Below are 25,729 nucleotides of genomic sequence, written 5' to 3'. Positions count from 1 at the left end.
TTCTGCAGGTCCTCACATAGCGCTGACTCTCCCAGTGAAAGTTTAATGGGGTTTATTGGCTCTGCGCTCACAAGTGCCAGCAGTACAGATGGTTTTCTTTCCCTTCTCCCTTCACTGCCTATTTAGATTTTGTGTTTCTTTTTCAGATTAACGAATTGAGTAATGTCCCTGTCCCAGTTATGTTAATGCCAGATGACTTTAAGGCCTACAGCAAGATTAAGGTGGACAATCATCTTTTCAACAAGTGAGTAATGAACGTAACTTTTGATCTGATTCTTCCCTAGATAGGAACTTCAGTATATAAATAGCTGGTTTCTTTTTACTTGATGTACAATGATGTATCGCCCATAATTTCACAGGAGTCACTTTGCAATGGAGGTGAGAGAAACGAGAAGCATAGACCGTAGAGGAGCGTGGTTTTATATAGAATTTCCCACGTGTCTGTCTGTGTACTCTAAACCCTGCTGGTGTGTGGATATGGCTTGGAAGCCGCAGCTCATCTTTTGAAAAAGACAGGCTGTGAGAAACATTACAACTCCTATTCAGACCCAGCTGCATATGGCTACTTATAAGATTTTATGCTTTCAAGCCCAGTTTGATGTTCTGATTACATTTTCAGCCTGTCATGGTTTGAGACCTGCATACTTTAAAAGGGGCACCTCCTTCCATATGTTTATTTTCACTTAACAAAATTTATACATCTGTTCTTTTTTTAAGAAAAGCTCTTTTTGGCTTGCAAAAAATGTAAAATGTAACTTCTACAGGTCTGGATAGGCTCGCCCGCGCAAAAGTGTTTTAAGCAGAAGCCGAAAAGAATATGACGAAACTGCCACAGGAAGCAATTGGCAAAATCCTAAAACTAATGATTTTTAATTTGTGGGGGAATGAATGGATTTTAACTGAACAGCACCCGAGGTGTATATGTGTGTTCTTGGGGTGTTTGTGAAGTTCAGTGCATATAAATAAACACCCCATATGCTAATGCTATGGTTTTGTGTGTTTCAAATTCATTCCATCATTCAGCAGTTTAAACCTGTGTTAACAAGAGACACAGATGCATCTTGTATTGCATATGGAAAGAGCTCTTACCGCTTTAGCTCAAGATTAGCTTGCCCACAGTTTCCCCTCCCTGCCTCTGGACAGCTGTTATAAAACCAAGGAACACTTAGATTGTGCATTTTGTGGCTACACTGTTCATTAACCTTGCAATTTTTAGCGCTTAGTGCTTTTCAACCGCTTCTGTATATTTTGACCATGACGTTTTGGAATCTGATTTGAGGCCACCTCATTCTGCTTCAGGAGACTGATATATTCAAGGTAGCATCTACCGTACCTTGCAGAAGAAACCAAGAACAGAATAACTTCCCATAAAATAAAGGACAATATTTGTTTCTGTCTAAATATAGGATTTGGGGTGCAGGAAATTCATTTGCCCAGCATTTGAACATAGGAGTGGGGAACAAACTAGCTGGGGTTAGTATCCTGGGAACACTTAGTTGGGAATTTGACCTGTTGAACACAGTGGGGATTCCGAGTAAAGAGGCATAATACTGTGCTGCAAATTGGTACCTTGCCATAATATTTGTTCTAGGTGACCACTCCTTGTTGTGCTTATCTTGCAAAAATGTTTCATAGATGTTGATGAAAGGGAAGGAGAATTTCCACTGCACCAGAACTCTTCAAGGAGTTATGCCTTGGTTCACTAGCACTTTGTTAGTTGTACAATTGTACCTTGGAAGTCGAATGCAATCCGTTCTGGAAGTCCGTTCGACTTCCAAAATGTTCGAAAACCAAAGTACGGCTTCTGATAGGCTGCAGGAAACAGGCATGTATGGATTTGCAACATTCAGGAGCCAAAACGTTCAGGAACTAAGCTGTTCAACTTCCAAGGTACGACTGTACTCTTGTACTATTCCAGAGCAATGGAGCAACTATCTTCAGAAGTACTTTCGACGTTTGTGCAAGGGGAGCATGTTGTTAGGATATAGTTCCGTTCCACCTTAAAAAGGAACAGGCATGACTGTTGTGTGTCACATGCCTGTTTACTTCCAGCAAGTCTGCTGGGAACTTCCGTTTGTATATTGCTTTTGCTTTTAGCTGTTTTGCTGGAGACGAAGGGAGGCAGACATGTTTTCCTTGGTTCCTGAACTATGCTGAATAAATGCCTGTAACGAATGCTTACATCTGCCTCTGTCCGCCACTTCTGCTGTGAGAAGATTTATTCACTCTGCTGCTAGAGCTTGCACAAGTCTCTAAACGTATCTGAGGCTTGCGTTGCTGATTGATGCTGTTCCAAGGGAGACCGGTGATCGTCTGGCTGCTGGCTAGTGGCTGGAGCCAGCTGGGGGCCAGCCTGCTGCCCCCGTCTCCCCGGCAGTATCCCAACACATGTAATGCGCCCCAGTTCAGGTTTATGGGGTGGGATCTGGTCAGACATGTGCTGGTATAGGTGCCATAACTTCTGCAGCACGTTAAGATTTCTGGCTGGCACATACATACCTATCAATGTGACTCTGCAGAGACACAAGGGGGAAAGACCTTTACTTGGTACAGATGTAAATGGATCTGGTTGCTATATAAGATTAAGCCAGTGTCTTCTGAAAAGCTGGGGGCTATGTCTGCACAAACACTGCCAACTTCTCTAAGTTGCTGGGCAGAGTGAAAATGCAAGTCCTAACAAGAGTGTCACAGCACACATCAAGAGGAATCACCCGCTTGTCTTCCATTGGCAGGATTAAAAATCAGGGAGAGGCTGAACTTTTATCTATTGGTTACATCAGCTCTAGAGAGTATTGCTGTGGTGCGATAGTAAACATTGTCTGAGAAAATATGCCAAGAAAGGAGGTGAACAGGCATGATGCAATGGCAATTGGGTAGTGATAAATGCAAGGTTATGGAAGGCTTTGACAGACTGCTATCTAGCAAAAGGCACAGTAATAATAATAATAATAATAATAATAATAATAATAATAGTAGTAGTAGTAGTAGTAGTAGTAGTTTATTTATACCCCACCCATCTGGCTGGGCTTCCCCAGCCACTCTGGGCGGCTTCCCCCAAAAATATAAAAATACTCTAATACCTCAAACATTAAAAGCTTCCCTAAACAGGGCTGCCTTCAGATGTCTTCTAAAAGTCTGGTAGTTGTTGTTCTCTTTGACATCTGGTGGGAGGGCGTTCCACAGGGAGGGTGCCACTACCGAGAAGGCCCTCTGCCTGGTTCCCTGTAACTTGGCTTCTCGCAGTGAGGGACCCGCCAGAAGGCCCTCGGCGCTGGACCTCAGTAATGAAAACCACATTAAAAGCTGGAGTTGCTATGTGGTTTCACACCAATCCAATTTAGTCCAGGGTTCTGTTCTCTTATGGTGGCCTGTGACTATTGTTCCTTTATGAGCTGGCACCAATACTAACATAATTGGGTCCCAAGTACTACAGTGACAACGTCAGCATTAAAAATGCAGCTCTGATTGAACCAGCTCTCTCTTTGATCCAGAAGAGATCTCCATCAACAGAATGGAGGGGAGGGCTCTTTTTGCAACCTTGAACATTGCCAAATGCACCAGTTACTGCCATGAGTGGCTGTTCTGTTCTTTGGATGATTCCTCAAGTGTCACAAGGTGTGGTACAAGATGACATTGGCTGATTTGTGGCATGTGTTATTAGGATAAAAGCTGAACGTGAACTAGCATGTCAAACCACTAAGTGATAGAGCCTAACTACCGTATTCAGACCACACTTCCTCCTTGGAGGCCTGCACATGCCCAGGTCATAGAACTCGTTTGCTACCAGCTTTGGGTCGAGTTATAGCAAAAGAACAGTGACTGTCCACTACACAAAATTATATGAATTAAGAGGATCCAGTCCCATCCTGAAAGAGGTTGACATGAGTTTTTGCCATCTAGTGAAGGGGAGATCTGAAGGACTGCTCGTGAAGAGGCAGACGTAATAATTCCATTTTTTAAAAAAGGTTTAATATTAGAGAACAGTTTTCACTTGTGCTCCATAAAGCATGGAGACGGTGAGTTAGTGCGTATATAAAACCAAATTACATCTTAATGCTGAAGGATTGGAAGACTCATTTTGTCAGAAGTCTTTTTTTATTTAAGTGTTTAATTAAGTATTAATCGGGAAGATTAAGGGGTTTTTTATGTACCTAAATTTGCTTTTTCTTCTTTCTTTTTTCTGTATTTTCTTTTTTTCCCTTAATTTTTTTTCTTTAATTTTCTGTTTGTAGTTTGAGATTGTAAATTCTTTGTATAAGTGTGTAATTTAAATCAATAAAGATAATTTAAATAAAAAGAAAGAAAGACAGCTTCTCTGCATCTGCTTCCAGGGAGAACCTCCCAAGTCGCTTCAAATTCAAGGAGTACTGCCCGCTGGTGTTCCGAAATCTCCGTGAAAGGTTTGCGATTGACGATCAAGATTATCAGGTACGGAGCATTCAAGCAAGCGGATGAGTCAAAACAAAAGGTTGCAATATGTTGGGAGTGGTTTCTGCAGAGGGTTTTGTTCAGGGGATTGGGGTTTGTTTGCAGGGTGAGGCCAGGGGGGAAGTCCTTGCAGGAGGAAGCTTGCTTCACTGGAAGCAAGACAGATCCAGCGCAAAGGATGCAGGATGAGCCAAGATACTAGTCCTTGGGGCCAAGGTGGGAAGTAGCAGGGTTACTTTTCATGGGGATGAGATTGGGAAGTGGGGAGGTTCAATGAGGAGGAGGAAGATAGCAGTAGCTGACTGTGCAAGCAATGGAAAGGAAAGCCTGCAGCGCTGTGGCAAATTCAGAAGTGCAGAGCCCCTTTATGATAACCACAGCCACGCCTCTTCTGAGATTATACAACTTTCTAATATTGTACAATAATTGTAAATTGTAATTTGGTCCAGTCATGGCCAACTCTGGAGTTGCAGCGCTCATCTCGCTTTGTTGGCCGAGGGAGCCGGCGTACAGCTTCCGGGTCATGTGGCCAGCATGACTTAGCAGCTTCTGGCAAACCAGAGCAGCGCACGGAAACGCCGTTTACCTTCCCGCTGGAGTGGTGCCTATTTATCCACTTGCGCTTTGACGTGCTTTCGAACTGGTAGGTTGGCAGGAGTAGGGACCTTCTGATCGACAAGTCCTAGGCTCTATGGTTTAGACCACAGCGCCACCTGCGTCCCTTCACAATAATCTTACAATTATACAATAATAGTAATTAAGGACGCTGTGCAATGATTGGTGCAGTTCTCCATGTGTTGCCTTTCAGCTAAATCTACTGTATTCTGTGCACGTACATGGGCAATTGATTTAGAGTACTTATTTCAGAGTGACTCTGTTTTCTGCAACAGAGCTCATACACCGCTCTCTTGAAATGGAAGCACCTTGTGTTTTCGGTGCCCCTAAATGCTTGGGCTTGGGGCATACAGGGGCTGTAAATCTCCCCTTTTGTGCTGTTTAGGTGGCTCTAAGACATTAGAGACAGGGGCCCTGGTGCAGAAATGCTAATAGGTCTTTGACCCCGGCCCCGTGACCCTGGACCACAACACCACTAGACACAGTGAAGATCTGTGCTGGATGTGCGGCACAGTCCAGAGTGCCAGCCTCTTCCCGGACAGGCTTGTGTTTGAGTGTGTTTTCAGGGGCAAAGGTCTGGTCTAGAAATCGATCGCTGCTCTGGAATGCAATCCTGGTATATAAGCTGTTATGGCAGCTTTTATGTGAAAACAGAAGAGGTTTCTACACCTGCAGCTGTTTAAAGCAGCTTTAGAAATATACTGAATACCCAGAAGGGGTGTGTGTGTGTTCATGCATTGTGAGTGAGCTTTCAGTGAACAAAGGGACATGACGTTTGCAGTCTATGTGCTTCCCTCTGTTCCCCTTTGCACACTCCTCACCCCCAAACCTTAGCTCTGTCAGTCATCAGGGAATGGCTTCAAACTTGGAAAGAAAATAGGACTGCTAAAACTTGTTTAGTTGTTTAGTCGTGTCCGACTCTTCGTGACCCCCTGGACCAGAGCACGCCAGGCACTCCTGTCTTCCACTGCCTCCCGCAGTTTGGTCAAACTCATGCTGGTAGCTTCCAGAACACTGTCCAACCATCTCGTTCTCTGTTCTCTCCTTCTCCTTGTGCCCTCCATCTTTCCCAACATCAGGGTCTTTTCCAGGGAGTCTTCTCTTCTCATGAGGTGGCCAAAGTATTGGAGCCTCAGCTTCAGGATCTGTCCTTCCAGTGAGCACTCAGGGCTGATTTCCTTCAGAATGGAGAGGTTTGATCTTCTTGCAGTCCATGGGACTCTCAAGAGTCTCCTCCAGCACCATAATTCAAAAGCATCAATTCTTCGGCGATCAGCCTTCTTTATGGTCCAGCTTTCACTTCCATACATCACTACTGGGAAAACCATAGCTTTTACTATATGGACCTTTGTTGGCAAGGTGGTGTCTCTAACTCTGCTAAAACTAGATTGAGGTAAAATTAGAGAACTGATTCCAAAGAGTTAGTTAGCTACTTCAATATTTTATTGCTAACCTTTCCCCTTGGCTGAGCTGTTAGAATATTCATAAACATTCCAGCCAGTGGTTAGTGGGGTTTCCTAAGGGGCAGCCATTTTTGCTGGTTCAAAATGCATTCCTCTGATTGGTTACCTTTTAAAGTCAGCAGCAACAAACAGACAGCAACTCTTGGTTTCAATTGCAAAAAAACCCCCCAAGTTTAAAAATGGGGTGATTGCAATGCCAAGGATCTGAAAGATGAGGTACGTAGTGTTTTGCTTTGTTCACAGTTCTCTATATTAAGGGGAGCGGGTGGCGCTGAAGGTTAGCGGTTCGAATCCCCGCAACGGAGTGAGCTCCCGTTGCCCTGTCCCAGCTCCTGCCAACCTAGCAGTTCGAAAGCACGCCAGTGCAAGTAGATAAATAGGTACCGCTGCGGCGGGAAGGTAAACGGCGTTTCCGTGCGCTCTGGCTTCCATCACAGTGTTCCGTTGCGCCAGAAGCAGTTTAGTCTTGCTGGCCACATGACCTAGAAAGCTGTCTGTGGACAAACGCCGGCTTCCTTGGCCTGAAAGCAAGATGGGCGCCGCAACCCCATCAGCGCCTTTGACTGGACTTAACCATCCAGGGGTCCTTTGCCTTTACCTCTTACCTATATTAAAGTGCAGGCATGCCAACATAATGGAGTTCTGTTTTGCACAAGGCCTGGCACCCTACTGGCATGGCACGATCTGCTTCCGATGCAGCGTTCAATGTCCTTCTTACTCCTGCGTCAAATGAAGTTGCTCCAACTTTCACAGGGCTGGTCTGAAGAGGCGGCCAGTGCATCTCCTCCTTGTTCTTTTGTTTTCCTCTTTGTAGAATTCCGTGACGCGGAGCGCCCCGGTGTACAGTGACAGCCACGGCCGTTGCGGGGTCCGTTTCCTCACCACCTACGACCGGCGGTTTGTCATCAAGGCGGTGTCGAGTGAAGACGTCGCAGAGATGCACAACATCCTGAAGAAGTACCACCAAGTAAGGGAGGTGGAGAGAAAAAGGGTGTCTGTCTTAAGCACTAAGCTAGCATGACTGGGAAGCGCTATTTCTGGTAATGCCTGGATTCTGGGTCATTTCTCTACGGGAGCTTCCTGCCCTCCCAGCACTGGACAAGAAAGCAGTTCTGATTATCTGCTTTGCTAGGTTCCCACAGTAGAGCCAGGTTGTCCTCAGTCCCACTGCAGTCTAAATTGACATTTCTGGTACTGAATTGAGCTAGTTCCTACTCTGGTTTTCCAATGCAGGCTATGCAAGGCTTTCACCATGGAGCCCGATAAGGTTACCAGATTTTTTTCAAAGAATCCAGGGACACTATTATTATTATAGTATGTTTCCGAGCACAATTCAAAGTGTTGGTGCTGACCTTTAAAGCCCTAAACGGCCTTGGTCCAGTATATCTGAAGGAGCGTCTCCACCCCCATCGTTTTACCCAGACACTGAGGTCCAGCTCTGAGGGCCTTCTGGTGGTTCCCTCACTGCGAGAAGCCAAGTTACAGGGAACCAGGCAGAGGGCCTTCTCGGTAGTGGCACCCGCCCTGTGGAACGCCCTCCCACCAGATGTCAAAGAGAACAACAACTACCAGACTTTTAGAAGACATCTGAAGGCAGCCCTGTTTAGGGAAGCTTTTAATGTTTAATATATCACAGTATTTTAACATTCTTTTGGAAGCCGCCCAGAGTGGCTGGGGAAACCCAGCCATATGGGCGGGGTATAAATAATAAATTATTATTATTATTATTATTATTATTATTATTATTATTATTATTATTATTATTATTATTATTAGAGTTTCTATACTGTCCTATACTTGAAGGTCTCAGGACAGGTCACAGAAAAAATTCAAGATAAAAGACCACAAAATACAGTGGTACCTTGGGTTACATACGCTTCAGGTTACAGATTCGACTAACCCAGAAATAGTATCTCAGGTTAAGAACTTTGCTTCAGGATGAGAACAGAAATCATGCTCCGGTGGCGCAGCAGCAGCAGGAGGCCCCATTAGCTAAAGTGGTCTTCAGGTTAATAATAATAATAATAGTAATAGTAATAGTAATAATTTATTATTTATATCCCGCCCATCTGGCTGGGTTTCCCCAACCACTCTGGACAGCTTCCAACAAAACACTAAAATACAATAAACTATTAAACATTAAAAGCTTCCCTAAACAGGGCTGCCTTTAGAACAGTTTCAGGTTAAGAACAGACCTCCGGAACGAATTAAGTATGTAACCAGAGGTACCACTGTACATAATAAAAATAAAAACAGCAGCCCAGTAGCCCCCCCCCAAAGAGCCACATTTTAGAAGGGCATAGGCTGTAGATCAGATCAACCAAAGGAAAGGCCTGGTTAAAAGGAACGTTTTTGCCCGGCGCCTACAGGTGTATAATGAAGGTGCCAGGCGACCTTCCCTGGGCATTCCACATTCAGCAGCAACTGGAGGGCCACAGTCTAGCCATCTCTGACACCGGAAATCACAGCCAATAAAATGCTGCCGGTCTCACTCTCCCATAACTCCTTGCAAGCCTTTGCTCACTGCTCTCTAAACATATATTGAGAGCAGCCGCCACAGAAACTCAAATCTGTACTGGAGGATGTATACCTGAGTGTACGACAGTTCATAGAATCATAGAATCATAGAGTTGGAAGAGACCACAAGGGCCATCGAGTCCAACCCCCTGCCAAGCAGGAAACACCATCAGAGCACTCCTGACATCTGGTTGTCAAGCCTCTGCTTAAAGACCTCCAAAGTAGGAGACTCCACCACTCTCCTTGGCAGCAAATTCCACTGTCAAACAGCTCTTACTGTCAGGAAGTTCTTCCTAATGTTTAGGTGGAATCTTCTTTCTTGTAGTTTGGATCCATTGCTCCGTGTCCGCTTCTCTGGAGCAGCAGAAAACAACCTTTCTCCCTCCTCTATGTAACATCCTTTTATATATTTGAACATGGCTATCATATCACCCCTTAACCTCCTCTTCTCCAGGCTAAACATGCCCAGCTCCCTTAGCCGTTCCTCATAAGGCATCGTTTCCAGGCCTTTGACCATTTTGGTTGCCCTCCTCTGGACACGTTCCAGTTTGTCAGTGTCCTTCTTGAATTGTGGTGCCCAGAACTGGACACAGTACTCCAGGTGAGGTCTGACCAGAGCAGAATACAGTAGCACTATTACTTCCCTTGATCTAGATGCTATACTCCTATTGTTGAGGCCCAGAATTGCATTGGCTTTCCAGGAAGAGAAATCATTAATAGTAATAATCACTTATCTATAACAACAACAACTCCTCTGGGCAACTCCCAACAGAATATTAAAAACATGATAAAACATCAAACATTAAAAACTTCCCTAAACAGGGCTGCCTTCAGATTTCTTCTAAAAGTCAGATAGTTGTTTATTTCCTTGACATCTGATGGGAGGGCGTTCCACAGGGCGAGTGCCACCACCAAGAAGGCCCTCTGCCTTGTTCCCTGCAACCTCACTTCTCACAGGGAGGGAACCGCCAGAAGGCCCTCGGAGCTGGACCTCAGTGTCTGGGCTGAACGATGGGGGTGGAGATGCTCCTTCAGGTCTAGTGGGCCAAGGCCATTTAGGGCTTTAAAGGTCAGCACCAGCACTTTGAATTGTGCTTGGAAACGTACTGGGAGCCAATGTAGGTCTTTCAGGACCGGTGTTATATGGTCTCGGCGGCCACTCCCAGTCTAGCTGCCGCATTCTGGATTAATTGCAGTTTCCGGGTCACCTCCAAAGGTTTCGTTTATCTAAAAAGAAATAATCCCTTTGGTTTCCAAACTCTTGTTGTGAAATGTTTACCTTTTTTTGTATGTTTCTCAAATATACTTGCAAGATTTGAAGCCGTCCTGTCCCTTTTGATCAAGCTGTGCTGAAATTCTGTGGCCTGATTCTGACGGACTTCTTGCTCTTGTTTTCTCCTCGCCTCCTCTCCTCTTTAGTTCATTGTGGAATGTCATGGGAATACGCTTCTCCCCCAGTTCCTTGGTATGTACAGGCTCACTGTAGACGGCGTGGAAACATACATGGTGGTCACCAGGAACGTGTTCAGCCACCGGTTGACAGTGCATCGGAAATACGATCTCAAGGTGAGGGACGTTATAATATTCTTGCGTGGAGCCACATTCTGCGCATCTGACTGGCCATCGGGAAAACAGGATGTTTGGCCAAATGAGCCGCTGGCCTGATCCAGTGTGCTGTTATTACATTTTATTACATTCCAACTTCTTTCCAGTCTGACAGTTTTCTTCCTGAGGAGATGGACATTGGAGGTGTTTTAATTATTTTACTGCATACCACGTGAGAGAGAGCATAGTTAGAAATGCTCAAATAAACAAACTGGATGGGGAAGAGGGGGAAAGATGCTTTCAGATATTTCACAGGTTACCCGCTTGCATGTGGATCCCGTCTCTCGTCATGGGAGTGTGGTATCCTGAGAATCTCAGCTTTCGAGGGTTTGCCTGTAGGGTAAAGGTAAAGGGACCCCTGACCATTAGGTCCAGTCGTGGCCGACTCTGGGATTGCAGTGCTCATCTCGCTTTACTGGCCGAGGGAGCCGGCATACAGCTTCCGGGTCATGTGGCCAGCATGACTAAGCCGCTTCTGGCGAGCCAGAGCAGCACACGGAAATGTCGTTTACCTTCCCGCTGGAGCAGTACCTATTTATCTACTTGTACTTTGACGTGCTTTCGAACTGGTAGGTTGGCAGGAGCAGGGACCGAGCAACGGGAGCTCACCCCGTAGCGGGGATTTGAACTGCCAGCCTTCTGATCGGCAAGCCCTAGGCTCTGTGGTTTAACCCACAGCGCCACCCTCGTCCCTTTTAGCTGTAGGATGGTTTTGTACAATTGCATCTAGTGTGCCAGAAGTCCTTTTCAGACACCGCATGGTAGAGTTTAGGCTTGTGGGAGGTTATTGGAGACTGCTTGAGGGAACCGAATATTAACACTGCGGTGTTATTGTGCTCTGGCTTTCTTAGGAATTTCTACATTAGCCTTCTGGGGCCCCTCTGGGCCATGTGAGAGAGTCTCCTGACCTGCATAGAATATCTGCCTGCATAGAATTGCTACATGCATTATGCATGTGGTAGCCAGAAGTTAAATATTTGTGTACTAAGTTCCTGCACTTGTATGTCACATGTGCAACCGTATTTCACATAGCCCCCCCCCAACTTTAAGCAATTTTAACACCCAAATTTTCATCCCACTGGTTGCATAAAATGGGTTTGCTTTTTTGTTGTTAATACTGTGAATTTGGTTTTAAGTCTCTCCGTCTCTCACTGCTGGAAATCTTCAGAAAGGCTCGGTTATCTAAGGTTCAACACTGGGGGCTATATTTTCTTGAAATACTAAGTTTATTGGCTCTAAAATAGGTCTCCACCCCTTTTCTCTCCAGGGTTCAACGGTAGCAAGGGAAGCCAGCGACAAGGAAAAGGTAAGAGCAGCGGTCGGGGAAGGCATTCTGAATAAATCTACGAATGTCGCTGCTGTGGCTATAATTCTGGTAGGCTTAGAGGAAAGGGGGTGCAGTTCCCCCTTAGCTTCAGAAGTGTGTGCTGGGCGTCGGAGAGGTGGCTGAGTAGCTGTATAGCTGCATCTCCCCATTTAACTCATAACTTTTGATTGCCAATGTTAGAGAGAGCAGGGAGCAACAGCCTCTCTTGAAGTTTCATTCTGTTGATTTTAAATAAAAGAGTGAATCAGAGGGAGAGACAGAAATGGGTATAGCAGAGAGAGAAAGAAGGAGAAAAGGGGAAAGGGGTATAGCAGAGAGAAATGGATGAGAGGGAGATACGGAATGCTCCCATCTTTGGCTGTGGTCCCAGTGTGGTGTAGTGGTTAAGAGTGGTGGACTCGTAATCTGGTGAACCGGGTTCGTGTCTCCGCTCCTCCACATGCAGCTGCTGGGTGACCTTAGGCTAGTCACACTTCTCTGAAGTCTCTCAGCCTCACTCACCTCACAGAGTGTTTGTTGTGGGGAAGGAAGGGAAAGGAGAATGTTAGCCGCTTTGAGACTTCTTCGGGTAGTGATAAAGCGGGATATCAAATCCAAACTCCTCCCATCCGCTGTTAGCATATGGTCCCTACTGGATTGCTCCCAAGGGTATACAGCCCTCGACAGGGGGGGAGGGGGAAGGTTGCTTACCCTTGCATTAATCACCAGACTAGCCAACTAATATTTCAGCTCGTTTAATAAATGAGGACCCCTTTTGATGGGTGACAGAGAAAAGGGCATCCTAGTTTGGTTATCAAGGCTGTTTCCTGGTAATTGTGGTTGCTGGATATATGTGGACTGTGCAGCTGGTATGCTTCTAGAAAGTTGCTCCTCCCCAATCCAGAGGATCTGATCCAGTTTGACTGGACTTGAGAGACTCATTTGAGCCATAAGATTGGACAGGCAGTGGGGGGGGGGAGTAAGTGAGTAAGTAAGGTCAGGTGGAGATCTCCAATGACTGGATAGTCCAAAGGGCAGTTGGTTGCCTACCTCGCCTGTCCAGGCCTTTCAAACTCTGTGTGTGTGTCTGTGTGTGTCTGTGTGTGTGTGTGTGTGTGTGTCTCATCCAGGATTATTCTTCCTTGTAATTATAAGCAAACATAATTCCTATGGCTTCCCTTCCACCTCCCAAATTATGCTAGATATATGTTTGCCGCCAGTGAGCGGGTGTGCATGTGTCTTAAACGGCTTGCTTCATGTTAGAAATGAGAATCTTATCAAATGCCTGAAATGATTTCTTTTTTTAATGCAATGTTTTATTTTTCCATTTGGTTATTTAAGAAGTATTTTAATTCTCCTCCCTCATTCTGTCCTGTTTTTCGTACTAATCCGGAAAAGCCAGATGGCTTTTCTCCTATTTTAGGGATTGCCAGTTGATTAGATATTCCGATTACCGAATATTTTTAACCTGACGGCAGTATAAACCTTTCAGACTGTACATCGGAGCCCTAAACAGTCGTACCAAAAATGTCTTTTGGGACCGGCCTTTTCTGCTGTAGGGGAATACTCACATCCATCATATTGGTGGTACGTCCGAAAGAACGCTTAAGAATCGACAAGTTTTTTTTGGATTTCGATTCTCAGTTGGTTTTTGAAAATCAAACTTTTGTGATTGCAGGTTATTGAAAATGGCATTTAAACCTGCCAAATAAGCAGTTGCCCCCAGAAGATCATGAGCAGTGAAGTGGGGAGAAGTCTTTTCACTCACCCATAAGGAAGTTGCGGAAGAAATAAAATTGCCCATTTGGCTATAGTTGTTAGTGTACCTGCTGACTTTTGAAAAATGCAGAAGAAGAAGATCTAGGCTCCTGCCCATGATCTTGAGGCCCTCATCAGCGCTAGTACTTGAGCCCACGGTAGATGCAATATTCATGTTTGATGAATATTGGTGATGAAGATTCAGATGAAGAGATATATGTGAGTAAGAGAGTCAAATGGGTCATATTCATAAATCTATTCCAAGAGCAGTTAAAGGTAAAGGTAAAGGTAAAGGGACCCCTGACAGTTAAGTCAAGTTGTGGCCGACTCTGGGGTTGCGGCGCTCATCTCGCTTTACTGGCCTAGGGAGCCGGTGCACAGCTTCCGGGTCATGTGGCCAGCATGACTAAGCCGCTTCTGGCGAACCAGAGCAGCCCACGGAAACGCCATTTACCTTCCCACCAGAGCGGTACCTATTTATCTACTTGCACTTTGACGTGCTTTCAAACTGCTAGGTTGGCAGGAGCTGGGACCGAGCAATGGGAGCTCACCCCGTCATGGGGATTCGAACTGCCGGCCTTCTGATCGGCAAGTCCTAGGTTCTGCGCCACCCACGTTAAGAGCAGTTAAGATGCTACATATAAGGCCGTAGGATTTTGATATTCTTCTTTGTGCAGATTTTGACCTAAGAATTCTGAACACCGGAACCCTTTTAGGTGTTCCTAATATCTGATTGCCAGGCGCCTAGACAGATAACTCTGGGAAACTCCCAACCAGAATATCTTCCCTTTCTCCTTGTCTCCAGAATCGGCTGATCCAAGAACTTGTCCCTAAACAGGAAAGATCTATTTCTGGCTAGCGTTGTTGACAGCCAGCAATAAGAGCTTTGTAGACAGGCCGCTTTGACCCGTCCGCAAGGCTACACTGTCATTCTTGAGATGGGGAAGAGAGAACTTGCACCCAGGACTCGTGTACTAAGTGTGGCAGCACTGTGGCTTTTTTAGTCCCAACAAACCAGAGGAAACCAAAATTTCCCCAGGGTTGGAAAAGTCGCCCTGCAGCCTCAGAAGACATTAAGCCCTTGGTGCCTTTCAGTCTGCTGCCAGAAGAGTTGTGCCATGTGTGTCAGAGAGAGCATTGTTCTGGATGTTTGAGCTTTCGCCCCCAGTAGCTCCCGGGCCAATAATTCCCGTTGTATATTTCATCCCCTCCGTAAATGCTTCCAGCGTCGAATTTGCCTTTCCCATAACCTCAGAGAGCTGACATTTTTCAGTGAGCATCCTGTTATGACCAAGGCCTCTTTCCTGGATAGATGTGACCTCTTTGGATCTCATCCAGCCTCGACGTGAAATTGAGGGATTTATATATATATATATATATTGCACTTATTCCAGTTCCATCTTCTCTCTAGGCCAAGGACCTGCCGACCTTCAAGGACAACGACTTTCTGAACGAAGGCCAAAAGCTCCACGTTGGAGAGGAAAGCAAAAAGAACTTTTTGGAGAAGTTGAAGCGAGACGTCGAGGTAGGATTTGCTGAGTGAAAATGCGAATGAGCGGAAAGCTTGTCCACAAGCCTGGATAGGATAGATGGGAGACCTTTGCAGGCTCATTTCACCCCTGTAAGTTAGAATGCTTATGGACATGAATTGAAGTACTGTATATACTCGAGTGACGCAGGTGGCGCTGTGGGTTAAACCACAGAGCCTAGGACTTGCCGATCAGAAGGTTGGCGGTTCGAATCCCCGCGATGGGGTGAGCTCCTGTTGTTCGGTCCCTGCTCCTGCCAACCTAGCAGTTCGAAAGCACGTCAAAAGTGCAAGTAGATAAATAGGTACCGCTTCAGCGGGAAGGTAAACGGCGTTTCCGTGCGCTGCTCTGGCTCGCCAGAAGCGACTTGGTCATGCTGGCCACGTGACCCGGAAGCTGTACGCCGGCTCCCTCGGCCAATAAAGCGAGATGAGCGCCGCAACCCCAGAGTCAGTCACGACTGGACCCTTTACCTTTTTATATACTCGAGTATAAGCCGACTTTTTCAGCACATTTTTTATGCTGAAAAAGCCCCCCTCGGATTATACTCAAGTGAGTCGGCAGCGGAGGGACGAGCGGCCAGAAAGGAGCCCCTTCAGGCTGCCCCTTCCTCCTCCGTCGCCTTTGCCGCTGTTGGCGGTGGAGGAGGAGGAACGAGCAGCCCGAAAGCAGCCCTTTTGGGCTGCTTATTCTTCCTCCGCCACTGCTGCCACCAGGTTTGTGGTGTGGTGAACCAGCTTCTACTCGATTCAATAAGTTTTCCCAGTTTTTTGTGCTAAAATTAGGTGCCTCGGATTATATTCAGGTCAGCTTATACTCGAGTATATACGGTATGTTTGAATTAGAGCTTTGAGTGAGGCCAGAGTGCCCACTCACCCAGGGTTTCATTTGCCCTGTCTTCCCAAGTGTTTGGTGCTCAGGCTCAGAGGTGGACAAGTGCCTTTGGCTGGTGATTAATTGTCTGACAGCAGGATGACGTGAAAGCCAATAGTCAGGAGCGCAGAAGGTAGATGCAGTGGTCTCCCTCAAGGGCAAATTGCCCGGGCTGGACAAAGGCAGGAGTTTTGTATCAGCCAGTCAGTGGCACTGGATTGGTTATCTGGTGTCACCTGACTTCCCAGACATAAGAGGATTGTGGGCTGTTGTGCGACTGTTCCAGCCAGAACCGTGTGTGCAGTCCTGACCAGGTGGCAACAAGAACTCTGTTTTTGATGCACCGGTTTGATCCTGGCAGCTCCTGAGGGCCTGATTATCTGCCTCTTTCCTGTCAGCCTCCTCTGGGTTCTAATAACTGCCCGTCCTCTGCGCTCCCGGTAGGATTGGGCCAACACAAAAACGCAGCACAATCGCCTGACTTCAAAGAGGTGAGCCCCCCCCCACACACTCTTCCAGGGTGGAAATTGCCTCCATGCACCACTTTTCTGTGTGAGTTGCTGGCCTGGGAATGCTTAGGCCTGGGAATGGATATATAAAAAGGAACCCCTGACCATTAGGTTCAGTCGTGACCGACTCTGGGGTTGCGGCGCTCATCTCGCTTTACTGGCCGAGGGAGCCAGCGTACAGCTTCTGGGTCATGTGGCCAACATGACTAAGCCGCTTCTGGCGAGCCAGAGCAGCGCATGGAAACGTCGTTTACCTTCCCGCTGGAGCAGTACCTATTTATCTATTTGCACTTTGAGGTGCTTTTGAACTGCTAGGTTGGCAGGAGCAGGGACCGAGCAACAGGAGCTCATTCCGTCGCAGGGATTCGAACCGCCGACTTTCTGATCGGCAAGTCCTAGGCGCTGTGGTTTAACCCGCAGCGCCACCCGCATCCCTATATATATGTGGTGAACGAAGTGTTCCTCCAGTCTTAATTCCAGAATTTTTTTTGCCTTTGTCATTTGCTGGTATGGAGAATGGGGGCTTTTGGAGCAAAAGGGTGAAATTGGTAGATACGTTCTGAATTGATTCTAGAGAGTGAAAACAGGGCAGAAGGAAGGATTAGGAAGAACGGAAATGTACAGGAGTATTCAGGAGTCCAGGGTAAGAGGTCTAGAGTCTTGAAGCTGATGTGGGGAGTTTGAAAAGGATCATAGCTTGAGATCAGAGCAGCCGGAGACAGAGAGAGTGAGAGAGACTGTCTTTCTGTTGGCTTCCAGTTTCTCGCTCAGCTGAAGATAATGGATTACAGTTTGCTGGTGGGGATTCACGACGTGGACCGTGCTGAGCAAGAGGAGATGGAAGTTGAGGACCGGGCAGAAGACGAAGAATGTGAGAACGACGGCATTGGTGGGAACCCCATTGGCTCTTACGGGACCCCGCCTGACAGTCCAGGCAACCTTCTCAACTTCCCCCGGTTTTTTGGGCCTGGGGAGTTTGATCCCTCCGTGGATGTCTACGCTATGAAAAGCCATGAAAGTGAGTATTTGGGTTCAGTGTGGGTGAATAGGGTGGAAAGGAGGAGATGGGAAACCCAGTCTAAAGTCCTCTGGATGGAAGCCAGAGTGTTGTGTTGATAGGTTCCCGGACCACAGGCATTTTGCAACAAAATTATATCTGAAGTATATCTGAAGGAGCGTCTCCACCCCCATCGTTCTACCTGGACACTGAGGTCCAGCACCGAGGGCCTTCTGGCGGTTTCCTCACTGCGAGAATCCAAGTTACAGGGAACCAGGCAGAGGGCCTTCTTGGTGGTGGTGCCCTCCCTGTGGAACGCCCTCCCACCAGATGTCAAAGAGAACAACAACTACCAGACTTTTAGAAGACATCTGAAGGCAGCCCTCTTTAGGGAAGCTTTTAATGTTTGATGTATTACAGTCTTTTAATATTTTTTGGGAAGCCGCCCAGAGTGGCTGGGGAAGCCCAGCCAGATGGGCGGGGTATAATTAATTAACAACAACAACAATAACAACAACAACAATAAAAATAATAATAATTAATTAAAATTGTGGCTGGCTAATTGAATGAAATTAAAATAATCTGAAATTCCTCTTGCAGTGTTTCTCAAACTTGGGTCCCCAGCTGTTGTTGGACTACAACTCCCATCATCCCTGATCACTGCCAGCTAGGGATGATGGGAGTTGTAGTCCAACAACAGCTGGGGACCCAAGTTTGAGAAGCACTTCTCTTGGGTGTCCCGAGACCCTTGTCTCCCTGAACCACCATCACCCAACCACCAAAACTCCCTTGCCTGCCTACTCTTTCCGTCCTAATGCAAGACAGCTTGCACCAAACCTTAGCTGTGTACACATTGCCCTCTTAAAACATAGTGTGATAATTTCCCCCCTTTGCATTTCGTATCACATTTGCACATCATTGTATGCATCAATACAGTTTGACGCATTTCCAAGTTGTCTGCTGTCTGTCCACACCAGTGGAGAGAGAGGACGCATGGATGCCTTCCTATGGAATCAGATTCAAACTGGTTCCAAGGGGAAATGCATCAGAATATAGTATTTCTCAGAAATCTACAGGATAGATATGGATTGTGGCTAACACCATCATCATCATCTTCTTCTTCATCATTTATTATTTATACCCCTCCCACCTGGCTGGGTTTCCCCAGCCACTCTGTGCAGCTCCCAACAGAATATTAAAAACATGACAAAACATCGAACATTAAACACTTCCCTAAACAGGGCTGCCTTCAGATGTCTTCTAAAAGTCAGATTGTTGTTTATTTCCTTGACATCTGACGGGAAGGCGTTCCACAAGGCGGGAACCACTACCGAGGAAGCCCTGTGCCTGGTTCCCTGCAACCTCACTTCTTGCAATGAGGGAACTGCCAGAAGGCCCTCGGAGCTGGACCTCAATGTCCGGGCAGAATGATGGGTGTGGAGACGCTCCTTCAGGTATACTGGGCCGAGGCCATTTATGGCTTTAAAGGTCAGCACCAGCACTTTGAATTGTTCTCAGAAACGTACTGAGAGCCAATCTAGGTCCTTTAGGACCAGTGTTATGTGGTCTTGGCGGCTACTCCCAGTCACCAGTCTAGCTGCCGCATTCTGGATTAGTTATAGTTTCAGAGTCACCTTCAAAGGTAGCCCCACGTAGAGCATGTTGCAGAAGTCCAAGCTGGCGATAACCAGAGCATGCACCAGTCTGGTGAGACAGTGTGCAGGCAGGTAAGGTCTCAGCCGGCGTACCATACTGTGTACATGTCTTCACAAAGCAGTGATGGGAATGCACTGGATAGGAAGCAAATTTTGTGTGTGTGTGTGTGTGTGTGTGTGTGTGTGTGTGTACACAGCCCTGACTTTCCCCATCAATGTGCAACCACAGCAGGGATCATTGGGTCTGTTTTTGGGCACACTTGCAGTGCCCATGGATCACTCGTAAGGCCCAGCAGGTCTGGCCAGTGTCCTGAATAAACCAGACTGTGGCCTAGACTGTGTCCCAAAATCCTTTGAAATGCACACAGGTTTCTGTTCATTATGGGTTCCCTAAAAATTGGAAAATCGCTAATCTTCATAACATGAGAATTCCGTGGAGAGAACTCCTGTCTCTTAACAGCTGTTGGTCTCTGCTAGGTGTGTCTGAGCAATACTTGCTTTTCATTTCCTTATTATTGTGGTCCTTTCTCTTGCTCCACCCCTCCAGTCGAAAGCCATTGGGGCTGGTGCATTGGTAGTGGGAAGGCCCTTTTCTGGGGGGCGGGGGGGAATCAAAACAAATCAACTGCCAATCAAGCATCATGAAGCCAATTGGAGAGGCGTTCTGCAGATGCTCAGAGCAGCTGCTGACTTCTGGTTATGCTTTGCCACATTGAGATTGTCAGCAAGATACTACAGTCACACCCACCCACCCCCCTCTGCAATCTGTTGGGCTGGAAAGGTGGCCTCAACTCACAGATCTAACCACAAAAACATTTGGCCATACCTGAACTGGGCTTGCTAGTCAAAGAGTAGGCAGACTGCCCTAAATATGACTCTTTGCCTGATTAACCAGTTTCTCTCTCTCTCTCCCTCTCTCATTATAATCAGGTGCCCCTAAAAAGGAGGTCTATTTCATGGCCATTATAGATATCCTCACACCGTATGACACAAAGAAAAAAGCAGCACACGCTGCCAAAACTGTGAAACACGGGGTAAGACAAATCCATTCCTTCTGCTCGTTCAGAACCTATTGCTGGAAAATTTCATAGATTGCAATTCTAGTGTGGGGGGGGGCGGCAGCATTTCTCTCTCGTCTTTATCAATTAAAGAAGTTGTGTCTGTCATTTACCGTATTTTTCGCTCTATAGGATGCACTTTTCCCCCTCCAAAAATGAAGGGGAAATGTGTGTGCGTCCTATGGAGCGAATGCAGGCTCCTTGGCTTCAGCGATAGCAACGCGAAGCCTCCGAAGCGCAGAGGGAGTGCTCCCTCCACGCTCCAGAGGCTTTGCGTTGCTTTCGCTGAAGCCTGGAGAGCGAGAGGGGTCGGTGCACACCAACCCCTCTCACTCTCCAGGGTTCAGGGATAGCTGCCTGAAGCCTTCAGAGCGCAGCGCGAGTTCCTGCTGCGCTCCGCAGGCTTCAGGTTCCTTTTGCTGAAGCCGGGAGAGCAAGACTTTCCTGGCTTCAGCAAAAGGAACCTGAAGCCTGTGGGAACTTGCTCTGCGCTCCAAAGGATTCAGGGATCTTCCCCCCACCGCCAGCTCCACAAGCTCAGGGGGCAGCGGGAAGGCTGCACGCAGCCTTTGCGCTGTTCCCCGGACCTGCTCTTTGGGGCTGGCGGTGGGGGAAAGCAGCGCTTTCCCCTGCCAGCCCCAAAGAGCAGGTCTAAAGGAACCTGAAGCCTCCGGAGCCCAGCGGGAACTCCTGCCGTGCTCCAGAGGCTTCGGGTTGCCTTCACTGAAGCCTGGAGAGCGAGAGGGGTCAGTGCACACTGACCCCTCTCGCTCTCCAGGCTTCCGAGGTAGCTGCCTGAAACCTTTGGGCGAATGCACCTTGAACGCACCTTGTTTTAGAGGGGGGAGAACAAGAAAAAAAATTCTCCTCTTTGCGCAGCGCCCCTTCAGCGAAGCGGCAGGAGAAATGGAAGGGGCTCCGTTTCTCCTTCCGCTTCGCTGAAGGGGCGCTGAGCAGAGAGGGGCAGATTTTTTTTTTTCTTGTTCTCTCCCTCTAAAACAAGGTGTGTCCTATGGTCGGGTGCGTCCTATAGAGCGAGAAATACGGTAAATTCTATTCAGTATTGATCCGGGGTAGATTCCAATGTATAGCTAGCAGAGTAACAACTTAAACACGTTGCAGGATTCCCCAAAAAATAGACCAGAGGCATTTCATGCAGCAGAGCTTTACTGCTACTGAAGGCAAAGGAGCAGAATGGTCACAAATCCAATACGTTCAGGATTGGCACTGTCCATAAGAAATCCAGTTGCAGCAGACTTAACTTAAACTTAACAATAACTTGTAATAAGTCTAAACCAGGTGCTGGCAGCCTAAGGCCCATGGGCCAAAAACGGCCCACGGAGGCCATTTAACCAGCCTGCCCCCAAACTGACTGCTCAGTGAGTCCCCACGTGCTGTGCTAAACCGGTGCGGCATGGGGCCTTCTGCGGCTCTGGAAATCACTTTTGCGTATGCCCAGATGCCGGAAATTGCTTCTGCGCAGGCGCAATTTTTGGCGTCTGGGCATACATGCGCAGAAGCGATTCCCAGCGTCATGCTGCGCTGTCCGGCCCATGGAGGATCTCCGCAGGAGTGATCCGGCCCATGCCGGCCCCTGGTCTAAACCTGAACGCTGCATACAGAACACCACACCGAAAAGAAAGAGAAACAGAAAGAGAGAAAGCCGGGCCTCAAAAATAAAAATGCAAAATAAATAGCAAAAAACCCAAAGCGCCAAATACTGTGGAACCTTGGTTCTCGAACTTAATCCATTCCGGAAGTCTGTTTGACTTCTGAAATGTTCAAAAACCAAGGCGCGGCTTCTGATTGGTGCAGGCGCCCCAGAAACAATAGCCGACAGCCACATCGGATGTTCGGCTTCCGAAAAACGTTTGAAAACTGGAACACTTACTTCCAGGTTTTCAGTGTTTGGGAACCAAGGCGTTTGAAAACCAAGGTACCACTGTACCTAATTGCGACTTGCTTGCCTAGTCATTGCTACTACTAGAGTTTGCCCTTTTCATGTTCAGTGAAGAAATCCCAAGAGTGCTTCCTTCCTTGCCTGGAATTGGCCCTTTTAATCAGGGTATGTGTGGCATTTGGATTTTTCAAACCACAGGGGTTGCAGAAACATCAAGACTAAATGAGTGACGTGTTCAATAAATGTTTGCTAGTTCTACCACTAACCTTCCTCATACTGTGGGAGCTGTTGTGCTGTCTTCTGAGCCCCACCCATAGGTCAAGGCTAATCTCTGTAGAGCAGCGGTTCTCAACCTATGGGTTCCTACATGTTGTTGAACTACAACTCCCATCACCCCTAGCTAGCAAAGCCAGAGCTCAGGGATGATGGGAGTTGTAGTCCAACAACATCTGGGGACCCACAGGTTGAGAAAGGCTGCCGTAGAGGAAGGGGTTGGCATACCAGGACCTTGTGGGCGGCGGCGGAGTAAGCCAATCGGGTGCCTGGGGCGGTGCGCATGCCCTGTGCTCAGGGGCGGGGCCAGCCGCCTCTGGGGGCGGGCCAAGCTGGGGCAGGACATTCCGCAAGGCCTCCAAGGAGTCTGCCTGCCTCCTCCCATTCAGCCACCCTACAGCTGAGGGGGAATTGGCGGGCGGACCGTTTAGGGCAGAGCAGTGCCTGCGGGCACCCGAGCCACCACCCAAGAGAGACGCGTTGCTCAGGCGCACTGCAGGCACTGCGGTGGGTGCCGCCCAGCAGTTTGTCACCCCCCTCTCAGTGGTGACACCCGGGGCGACCAGCCCCCACCGCCGCCCTCTTCCTCCGCCCCTGCTTGTGGGCCTTTGTAGGTGTGCCTGTGAGCGCCATCTTGGTGACCCACGGCCTGGGCCCCATCTTCCAGCTGAGCATTCATTCTTGCTAGTCTCCCATGGGTATTCCTGCCCCGAGCTCACAGAGGAGGTGATTAGATAGCTTGTCTGTAAGCGAACATGTTTGAGGAAGCAAAACTCCAGTTTCTTTCAGTGGGTGATTGATGTGGGTCATTGGGGGGGATATTAGGGGTCAGGCGAAAACATTCCTCTTATATTGCTAATTATACAATTTACGGCCTTTAAATTGTGTATGTGTGGCAGGAGTTACTGTTTTCATTCGTTACTATGTTGTATATTTTTGTTTTTTTGTGTTACAAGTCGCCCTGCGATCCTCTGATAAAGGGCAGTATAGAAATTAGACAAGCAAGCAAGCAAATAAATTGCTAGTCTTCCAGACTCTTTTAAAAATAATAATAATATTTTATCCCTTTTTTCCATATAGAAAGTTACATTTGTAGTAACAGTTACCGTATTTTTTGCTCTATAAGACTCACTTTTTCTTATGGAGCGAATGCAGGCTGCGCAGCTATCCCAGAAGCCAGAACAGGAAGAGGGATTGCTGCTTTTGCTGTGCAGCGATCCCTCTTGCTGTTCTGGCTTCTGGGATTCAGAATATATTTTTCCCTTGTTTTCCTTCTCCAAAAACTAGGTGTGTCTTATGATCTGGTGCGTCTTATAGAGCGAAAAATGCGGTATATTCCAGTTCCACAAAACTGGTGACTTCCAGCTTCCAAACTCTCAAAGCAATGCACGTTTGGTGGCAACGTAGAATTTGCTTTAGCGCCAACCCTTGCCCGTGAAGGGGGTTTCATTGCTTTAATCTGTTTTGTTTTCCAGGCCGGAGCAGAGATTTCCACAGTCAATCCAGAGCAGTATTCAAAACGCTTCAACGAATTTATGTCCAATATCCTGACATAGTTGCCTTCCCATCCTTGGCAAAAAAAAAAAGCAGAGGGAGAAGACAAAGTGGGGGTGGGTGCAGGATGTGACTTCCAGAGCAACAGGAACGCACCTCACTGTGCTGGGGTGTGATGTTCAGTGAATGTGCGATAACCGTGTGACCTAGCAGAAAACTAACTCATAGCTGTAGGCCTCCAAATACTCTGCTTGACCTGGTGGAAAAGTGGAGGTTTCTCTCTCTCTTTCTCCCTCTCTCTCTTTTTCTCTCTCTCTTTCTTTGGTTGCGAAAAAAATCCAAACATAAACCTGAGAAATTATCTTTGAAGAGTATCACCGTCTCCCGAAGGTCAGGCGCAAATGTGAATAAATAGCAGAAACTTCCACAGACATTTGTCCCTTCGATTGGAACTGCTTTTCTTCACTCCGAGCGAGAAAAAACAAACAAACCGCTTGTTGCTTCTTTCTCTAAGAACTGGACGGGAATAACCGTTTGCCGTTTGGAGGGGAAACTGTTACAGCGATGTGCAAAAGCCATTTTAAGTGAATTGAAACAGAGAACTTTCCCCTTTGGGTTACATTTCCCCATTATTATTATTATTATTTTGCACCAATGTTCATTTCAAAAGAGATTGGGTGGAATACGATGGCAAGTTGGCTGCTTAAAAAACCACGCAAGTCAATGGGAGGAAAGGAGTTACAGGAGAATTCTTACACCTGTCATTCTGGACCACGACGAAGGCCCTTGGCGAAGAGACTGACTCCGAAGGGGGTGTGGCAACATTAAATCATTCTCTGGACGAGTTGCAAAGACATTTCTTTTGGAGCGCTTGGACTCAGTTGCCTCTGTAACATAACTGATGTTCTGCCAGTGTTAAGCTAATCATGGTTCAGCCAACTTTTTAACCCTGGATCCGGTTGCGAATCCCATAAGACGGTGCTTGCCACGAGAAGGCCACCACTTTTTAAAGCAGCGTATTGTGTTGTGAATCAGTGTGTTGGAAATCTGTCTCCCTGGAGTTTTGGGAAGAACGTGATCCTAGAACGTAGTGGGAAGAAACATTATAAATCGATGCAGCTGACTGTTCCGTAACCACTAAGATAGACTGTCTGTGAGCTAGGACAGAACGTTGGAATAATTTGTGCTAGGTTGCTTTTCTTCAAGAAAGCAAACTGTTCTTGCCCCATTTGAATTGCAACTTCTTTTCTCTTATGTCTGCAGACAGTAACGTTGGATTGAACAGCCACGCTTGTTGAAACTGCCGAAGATTTGGAATGCAACGCATTGATTCCATGTTTTAAATCTTATGTGGGGTCGGGGGTGGGGTTGTTTGTGGGTTGTTTTCTTTTTTAAGATGGATATAACAGTTTTTGAGCCGTCACCTTGCAATCAAGACACTTTGCTTACTCTGCCTTGAAACTGTTTCTCACATAGGCCTTTCTTACCCTGAATGTGGTTGTTGGGGAGTTTGTGTCTTGTGCTGTGTAGTATAGTTCTTGATTTGTGGATTCTGTCTTGTTGAGAATGTGGTGAATGTTTTCTTTCCTTCTTTCCCCGTTCCCTTGTAGTATATGCCCCTTCTTCTCTGATGGGATCCCCCACCCTCGCCTGATTAAAAAGAAAATTGATTCCACACTTGTAAAGACCTAGAAAGTTTTGCCAAACTTGAAAATCGTGGAGTATGCTGTAAATAGATTGAGGTTTCTT

The 25,729-nt window shown here is 47.0% G+C and overlaps 1 protein-coding gene across 2 annotated transcripts in view; it reads left to right on the top strand.

Moving 5' to 3' along the window:
* The window catches only part of PIP4K2B (phosphatidylinositol-5-phosphate 4-kinase type 2 beta), a 35,579-nt gene extending 9,922 nt beyond the window's left edge, over positions 1-25,657 (top strand). For both annotated transcript variants that reach the window (XM_083470463.1, XM_083470464.1), the window contains exons 2-10: positions 147-244; positions 4,332-4,428; positions 7,321-7,473; positions 10,443-10,589; positions 11,896-11,934; positions 15,104-15,217; positions 17,363-17,621; positions 20,186-20,289; positions 23,962-25,657. In XM_083470463.1, coding sequence (XP_083326589.1) covers positions 147-244; positions 4,332-4,428; positions 7,321-7,473; positions 10,443-10,589; positions 11,896-11,934; positions 15,104-15,217; positions 17,363-17,621; positions 20,186-20,289; positions 23,962-24,042 — 1,092 coding nt within the window. In that variant the 3' untranslated portion in view covers positions 24,043-25,657. The remainder of the gene's footprint in view (positions 1-146; positions 245-4,331; positions 4,429-7,320; positions 7,474-10,442; positions 10,590-11,895; positions 11,935-15,103; positions 15,218-17,362; positions 17,622-20,185; positions 20,290-23,961) is intronic.
* Positions 25,658-25,729: the final 72 nt, after the last annotated feature.

This window comes from Podarcis liolepis (genome assembly GCF_965112155.1).
Source record: "Podarcis liolepis genome assembly, chromosome: 13".
Classification (NCBI taxonomy): Eukaryota; Metazoa; Chordata; class Lepidosauria; order Squamata; family Lacertidae; genus Podarcis; species Podarcis liolepis.
This window is presented reverse-complemented; position numbering and strand designations above follow the sequence as displayed.